Below are 8,571 nucleotides of genomic sequence, written 5' to 3' on the forward strand. Positions count from 1 at the left end.
ATAGTTTGACCCCCTCATTTTTGTAGGAGTACCTCAAATGTTGGGAAAGTGCTATCATGCCATCCCACTTTTTTTCTCTAGATTAGTCATACCCTCTAAGTGTTGTTCATATGTTTTAGCCTCCAGCTCCTAATCTTTATTGTTCTTCCTCTCTGCACACTTTCTAGAGTCTCAACACCTTTTTATATACTTTGGTGAGCAGAACTGGATACAATTTTCCGAGTGTGGTTTTACTAAGGCTTTGTAAAATGATACTAGAACTTCATGTGATCTTGATTCTTTCCCTCTATTAATGCTTTCTAGGATTCTATGGTGGTGGTGTTTTTTGCCTGGAAAAATTTCATTTCAATGAATTTCCCATATTATTAATCTTAATAACAGTTTACAGTGGAAATAGATTGATGGGTAGAGAGTGAATGGTTATGACCCAGTATAAAAGCCTTTTTTTTAAAAAAAACCAAAAACAGTTAAATATTCAGGATTCACAAACTCAATGTCGATCACATTTCAAAAAACCCCAACAAATGCTACCTAATATTCTATAACACTGTATTAAATACATATTGATAAAATGGTAGTCAGCTTTTTATTATATTTGTACAGTGCTTTCGGAATTGAAACTGTAAAACCCAGAAAAATGTCTCTGCAAATATTGGACATCATTTGAGTCAATATCTGAAATATCCTAATAGTGACTAAGAAAACTAGTTCAAAGTCAAGTTCAGCAAGAGTGTTGAAAGGGAGAATGGATTAGGTTAAACAATCCTGGACAATTATAGAAATGCAGCAACCTGAGCACTGATTTTGGAATGGCCTTAAGGATGAATTAATCTTAAATACCCTACATAAATCCTTCCTTGACAGAAAAACAAAACAAAACTATGTTCCTACAGTCCTGTAGATTGTAAACAGTTTTTTATTCTTTTTTTCAGCAATTTTACCTAGAAAAAAAGATCACATGATGTACTAATTTCTCTTTGTGAGATTCTCCCTGTAGTTGAGGTCAGGCCGGAAAACAATGATGTAGCATTTTGGGAGGAATATGCATCCCAGTAATGCAGCACTGGAGGACAAGATGGAGAAGACCTCCACAGCTACCATGGCTTTTCCTTTTGTGCTCAGATAGGCTGGAAAGAAGGAGATCCACACACTGCAAAAGGCCAACATGCTGAAGGTGATGAACTTGGCTTCATTAAAGCTGTCAGGTAATTTACGGGCAAGAAAAGCCACAATAAAGCTGGCAATAGCCAAGATACCCATGTAGCCCAAGACACAGTAGAAAAAGAAAGCTGACCCCTCATTGCACTGTAAAATCATTTCATGGAGCTCTGAGTGCATGTCCAACTCAGGGAATGGAGGAGATGTTGACAACCAAAGAATACAAATACATACCTGGAAGAGAGAGCAAGAAAGGACAATACAAAAAGACAATCTTTTCCCCACCCACCTCCTCATCTGAGATCCTGGTTTCGTGGCCATGAAAGCCACAACCACAGTGATGGTTTTTGCTAGTACACTAGAAATGGCCACTGAGAAAGTGATGCCAAACATTGATTGTCGAAGAAGGCAGATTACTTTGCCAGGCCAGCCGAGAAAGAAGAAAGAGGAGAGAAAACAGAGCAGAAGAGAGACCAGGAGGGTGTAGGTGAGGGATCGGTTGTTGGCTTTGACAATAGGAGTATCCCTGTGCTTAAAAAAAGTTCGAAGTACCCAAGATGTCAGGAAGAATAAACCAAGAGCTGCTGAGGCTAAACCAATTCCTAACGGTTCTTCAAATGTTAGAAACACCACCGGTTTCAGGATACAGCCTTTCTTTTCTTTATTGGGATAATGATCTTCTGAACATGGAAAACAGTCATCCATATCTGGAAGGAAAATCAAGTAAATTGTCATATAGGCTTTCTAAATTATTGAAAATCACATTATCTTTATGCACCCATGTAGTTTATTGAAGTTTGCTTAAGTCTAATGAAATGTGGTAGAATTGCAATCCTACCATTTTGATCTGAAATCTTCCCTTCTGGGCATGGAACACAGTCAAAGCAGCAGAACTGATTTCCCTCAATCCCTTTCTTCCTGGATCCAGCGAAACAAGGGTCATTACATTGAGAAATCGGAAGAACCTGATGAGAAACATGAAAATGTTTTGAAAAGGAAAGTTTTTAAAAGAGTTTCTGAATTTTCTCCTTAATGGGATAACACCATTATGGACTTCCCAAAAGGATGCAGAATGTAATAACTTCATCAACAACTTCAAATAATGTAGAAATTATAATGATATAAAAAAGCTCCTGTCTGAAGAGGCGGGTAAATAAATAAGTACACATGGTGACAATCTCATGGAAACATGGCCACTCTTGTGATTTCAAGAGGAAATTCCCACCAAATATGCAATCCTGGCTTTTACATTGTAAAATTCTATACCCTACAATGACCGTTTCTGCATTTGCAGAGTGGCAGAGGTAGAAGACCAGGCTCACATCCTATTTGACTGTTGCTTGTATAAGGGGGTGAGAGACAGGTACTTTGGTCCATATACCAAAGGAATGACCCATTGGGATCCCCATATCAAAACAACTTACTTTATGTGCGTCCAGAGCCTGAAAATAACATTTAACACAGCAAAGTACTTAAACAAAATGGTTCGGTTGAGATCTGCAAACATGGGACTGATTGGGGTAGATTGTAAGGGTGGCTGTCGAGGCCCGAATGGTAATATAATTTTACGTCATTTTATTCTATTTTATATATTTATATATTAAATTATATTGTATCTTAGTCCATAACGATTGTATTTTACCCTACTCTTATTTTAAATTGTTTGTCTAAGATTTTATTGGCGATATGTGTTTGCACCTTGTTCTTTGACATGACCTAGAGGCTAATCAAAGCTATCATTTTAAACTGTATTTTATTCCAATTTCATTTTAAATTGTACTTTATCCAATTCCATTTTAAATTGTTTTTATCAGATTTTAGTAATAATTTTTATGGAACTCTGCACTTTGATTTGGCCCAAAGGCTAATCAATAAAGTAAACTCTGAATTCTATACATTGTAATGTCATGTTTGTCAATTTGAGGAATCCTTGATCATCCACAACATTTGAAAGAACATCCCATTGTTTATTAAAAAAATACAGAAATTGGATTTCTAAAGAAACTGTGTTCAATATGGGATCAAAATGGATTAAGGCATGGTGGATTCACTAATTCGATACCTGGTTAAAACCTGGGTGCCATTCAACTAAATCTTCATCAATGAATAATTCCTTTCCTTTTGGAGCCTGTAGATCCATCTCTCCAACTCTAACTCTCTGAAAGGATCTGTTTGGAAAGGTGATCAAGTTGATGATGTCGAATCCGCCAGTTGCTTCCCCTTTCTCATTCAGGGACACTCCCTCCCCAGCTGAATTGTTGAAAGAAATGCCATGAAGAAATGAATGGAGCTATATGAAAAAGAATAAAAAAGAGAAAGAGTTGAAAGCATGATTGTAGAGAGGAGACCATCAGATTCAAGTTTCCCTCACTCGTTTTTTTCAATTCCTATAATATGTACAATTATAACACAAATCAGATTTTCTTTATCTATTCTGTGCAGAATGGAATAACAGAATTAGAAGGACTTTGGACGTTTTCTAGTGCAACTCCCTACTTAAAGAGGAGATCGTTTCAGACAAATGGTTGTCCAATCTCATCATAAAAATTCCCAGTGATGGAACACTCATAAGTTCTGAGTGCAAGCTGTCCAACAAATTAATTTTTCTCACAATTTTGAGGTTCTTTCTCACGGTTAACTTGATTCCACACAGAGAAAATATTTTTTAAAAAAATTCCACAATGCATTCAAAACACAATTCTACATCAAACTGCTCATTGCAATAAAACTGTCCAATGCAGAGACAATACCTGCCAAGCCTGGATATCTGGATTTTCAGGTTTTTTACTCATTATATTTTTTTTCGTATTATAACTCAGCATCAGTAATGCTTGCAAAGCATGAGCCACAGCATAAACACCATTGTAGATACCGTAGCTTTGGCCAGTCATTTCCATTTCAAAGACAGGCTCAGGAAGATCCTCCAGTTTCTGCCCAGTGCATTTCTTACTGTGCATATCCTGTAACTCTGATTTTGGAAATGAACAGTCAAATGATTGTTCCCAAAATTCATGCAGAAACCCATTTCTGTAGACTGAAAGAGGATTTACGGTCTGAAGAAATTCCTTGAAACCCACAACAGATAATGAATGAGCATTGAAGGAAATAGCCCCATGGAACATCTGGAGATCCCACGTGATTTGAAATCCTGATAATATGAAATCAATCTGCGCAGTCATAATCCACACCTTTCTAAATAATTCAATTTCCTTGCTCTCAGGATCTATCATAAATCTGACAAATCTTAGGGACATAATTGTCCAGGATTCTCCATAGACAAGAAATGCATTGGATTTGCTATTCATCATATGGATGGCAATAATTTGAAAAGTTTCTTCGGAATCTTCCAAATGGGCAAGTTGTGAAATCCTTTGAATAAATGATAAACATATTCCATTCTGTGAAACTAAGGGCTGCATTTTCTGTAAGAAATTTTCTCCATTATTGCTATCAACAGCAAAAATCCCAATCCATGTCCACCTGAAATGTTGAAGCAGCTGGATGATTCCAATGTATTGATGGTCCTCTTTGGGGACCATGAAATAAAGTGAAGAGAATTTATTAGTCTGAAATTTCTCCTTGGCTAATGAGCCATATGTCAGCTGCAAGAAAATGGAATAGGATTCTGTTCAATTATTAAATTGAATCAATTTTTTCCCACTCTAGTTTTCTCATATATCCATATATAACATTTTCTTATATAACATTTTTTCCTAGAATTCTTCTAAATATTAACGTAGAAAGGAATTTCTTGGAATTACTTCAAGCACATATAAGAGATCAATTGTTTTAATAGAAGCAATTCAAATATTCTGTCAGCTATGGCCCTCATACTCACTTCTTGTAACTGGCATTGTAGTTTCAGAAAAGAATGCTAAGTAGGAGACCTTTTGCCATGTAGAACATCTTAATACAAACCTGAGATTAATCTTTGATGCCCATTAATTGTTCCATAACAACAATATTAAGAATGTTCTTCCCAACCCCTTCAGAACTTACTTGTGGAATCTTGAACAAGTCTATAATTTCAGCTATGTAAGATGATGTGTCAAAATCCAATCCTCCAATGATTGCCATGAGATTCTTCTGGCTAACACATTTGTAGTTAGGGACAAATTCCTGGGATTTGAAAAGCAGGTCCAGAGTGGTGCGATAGGTCATCCTTGCATTGCAATAACTGTCATAGATGTGGAACCCAAGAGTGATGTTAGGTAAGATCTGGGAGTCTTCATTGATCTCCTTCACAGCAAAGGCCAAGGCAAGGACATGTTGATGAAATTTGGTGATTACACTGCAAATATTTTAAATACCCCAGTTGAAAATGTAAGCTGACAATTCTCATAAGGTAGCACCATTTCTGGATAAAGAACAAACATTTCTTTCTGTGATGGTAATAGAAAGAAAATAGCCTTTCTAAAATTCTTAATTTCTACAGTGTGGTCATTGGTGCTGTCAGAGTTTGGTTGCTTTCTTGTAGATGTTTCTTTACCAAAAGACGGTAACATAATCCCCAACCCAAACTAGATAATATCATCACTGTCTGGCACTGATGATGTTATCTAGTTTGGATAATGAAATGACTGCAAGAAAACAATTAATGTCAGAGAGCAGCAATAATCCCTCATTTCAACCCCGAACTAAAATATTCTCCTTTATTGATAATTTTATTTTTCTTTTCATACAGTATTGCAACAGATACATACTGCAACAAATAAAAGTACTGACTTTTTTCGACGTGCTATATTTATTTTCTAAGAGATTTTCAGAAATTGGTATATGAACAGATTATTATTATTATTATTATTATTATTATTATTATTATTATTATTATTATTATTAAACTCGGTCTACAGAACATTCAAAAATGCATCACAAATACCATTAACTGGTGCTAATGGTTGATACGGGTTGCTGCCAGCATCCTAGGTATCAACCAAGTACCATCTTAAGATGTACGATGTTCCAAGTAGCACAGTTTTTTGCAGTTCCGCTGGTGTTATTGCAGGAAGCTGTAATTTGTTCATGTATCTTATAAAATTCTTGGATGTGGTACCAAGTGCCCTGATGACAATGGGTATGACGGTTATGTGTTTCATCCATAGCCGTGTACTTTCGATGGCCAGGTCACAATATTTCATGACTTTTCCCAGTTCTTTTTCTTTGACTCTGGCGTCTCCTGGTACCATGATGTCAATAAATTGTACGTTTCAGTTTTCGACAACTGTGATATCTGGCGTGTTTTGTTCCAAGTGACGATCCATCTGTATTCAAAAGTCCCACAAGATCTTCACCTTATCATTTTCTATAATGTTTTCCACTTTATGTTCCCATGACTTTTTGAATATAGGTAAGTCTTATTTTTTACATAATGACCAGTGGATTAATTTAGCAACTCGGTCGTGTCTAGCTTTGTAATCAGTTTGTGCAATTTTGTTGCATTCATATATTAAATGTGAAACAGTTTCGACTTTGTTGTTGCAAAGTCGGCAGTTTGGATTGTCAGTGGATTTTTGTATCTTTGCTTTCATGACATTAGTTTGCAGTGCTTCTTCTTGAGCAGCGAGTATTAAAGCTTCCATGTCTTTCTTGATGGTTTCCATCTTAAGCCATGCCCATGTAAAATTGTCATCACATTTTCCTTCAATGTTTTTCAAGTGCTGTCCATGCAAAGCTTTGGTTTTCCATCTATTTAATCTGTCATCCAGCTGCTTTTCCTTATATTTTGCCTTTGTTTCTGTTTTTTTTTATAATGTTCTCCATTTTTACAGCTTACAGCAATTTTTCTGTACTTTGGTTCATGTAATCATTCAAACTTTGTTTTTCTTCTTCCACTGTTTGATGGATTTGCAACAGTCCTCTACCCACTATTTTCCTTGGCAGGTACAACCTGGCGATGTCACTTTGTGGATGTAAAGTGTGGTACATATTCAAAAGTTTGCGCATTTTCCAGTCTAGGTTTTCCAGTTCAGCCACAGTCCAGTTGATGATTCCAGATGAGTATCATATCCCTGGGACTACCCATGTATTAATGGTTTAATTATGTTTCCAGCATTCAGCTTTGATTTTAATATTTTGCAGACCCTCCTGATGTATTCCTTTTGCATTGACTCTTTGACTTTTCCATTCATGATGATGATGATGATGATGATGATATATTAAACCAGTCAGCAGTACTGACAGAGACAATACAAACTAGATATATATATATATAGAAGTGAGAAAAAGGAGGGGGGGAATCAAAATACTCCAGGTATTACTTACTGTATGTATGTTTTGTGAGGAGAGAGAATGTCAAACCTTTCTAAAATTATCTTTCCCTTAGAAAATGTTCAAATAGAACTTCTTGATCTGAAATTGTGAAAGACTTTAATAGAACGAAAAAAGGGTAATTTCCTCTTTCATAACTGGATACAATTGAAACAAAGAAAAGGCATAATGATATTAGAAACCCTACATTTATGCACAAAGAACTTTTAGTCATATAAAGGATTTTTGAAAATCTGGGTAAGATTAGCTAGAGAAAAAAAATTCTTACTTTGGCATGTCATAAGGTTTCCTAGAAGGATTTTCACTAAATGTAATTTCATAAAGGTGGTAACCGAAGTGAGATGCCATCCCACCAATGATGATGTCTCCAGGCTGGTACCACTCATGTGGAACAAGGAGAGCATCACTTGCAGGGCATTCCAGAGTAGCTACTTTGTGTACCAAAAGCATCACAAGAAACATCTTCATGCTTTTGTTATTGTGAAAACGTTTTCCCCTCCATCCTACCGATTGGGAAATACATATAATCCAATCCTTCATCTAAAGATTGAGCCAAGGTTTATATCTGAGAATGCACCTAATGAGAAAAAATTATCATTTTCTACTTGAAGATCTATGTGAGTCCAAATTTGTATCTTGTATACTGCCAGGATTTGAACAGATACTCTGGCAGAAGGAAACAGAGGGTAGAAACCTGAAGCAGTGAATCTGACAGAGCCATTATTACCCTTGTGCCAAACTTCCTGTGGTCAAGTGTTTCTTTATATGCATGTTGAGAGCTTGACTGTTACTGAATATCAGTTCTCTTCTGGGCAGCCTCAGGTGTTTTGGTCTAGCTAGGAAAAAACATGGTGATTCCTGTAGGAGATAATTATTTTGTTTTGATGAGATAATAATTGGCTAATGGTTCAACTCTTTTTTTTAAGTGACCAAATACCAATGAAAGTTACATAAGAGAGATTTTTAATAAAATATATGCTTGGTTCTTGAAATGGTTGAAAGTTTTTATTGAAGCATTTATTTTCTACCAATTTTTCTACAAGACAGAATATGAGCAGATCCAGTAGGTATCAGTCATTTATTGTATGCATTTTTTTTCAAGGAGAAACAATGCAGATTTTTTTTTTAAAAGTACCTTAAGAGCCC

General features: G+C 35.9%; 1 protein-coding gene across 1 annotated transcript; it reads right to left on the bottom strand.

The window, feature by feature from the left end:
* Positions 1 to 966: 966 nt before the first annotated feature.
* LOC139324856 (vomeronasal type-2 receptor 26-like) lies at positions 967 to 7,893 on the bottom strand. Its single transcript, XM_070954606.1, has 6 exons — positions 7,694 to 7,893; positions 5,158 to 5,449; positions 3,909 to 4,760; positions 3,221 to 3,448; positions 1,997 to 2,123; positions 967 to 1,865 (listed from the first exon to the last, which is right to left on the bottom strand). The coding sequence occupies exons 1-6, from the start codon at positions 7,891 to 7,893 to the stop codon at positions 967 to 969; spliced, it is 2,598 nt and encodes an 865-aa protein (XP_070810707.1).
* Between the last annotated feature and the right edge of the window lie 678 nt (positions 7,894 to 8,571).

The sequence above is a fragment of the Pituophis catenifer genome, unplaced genomic scaffold, assembly GCF_029215685.1.
Source record: "Pituophis catenifer annectens isolate HBS135680 unplaced genomic scaffold, rPitCat1.0.hap2 SCAF_15, whole genome shotgun sequence".
Classification (NCBI taxonomy): domain Eukaryota; kingdom Metazoa; phylum Chordata; class Lepidosauria; order Squamata; family Colubridae; genus Pituophis; species Pituophis catenifer.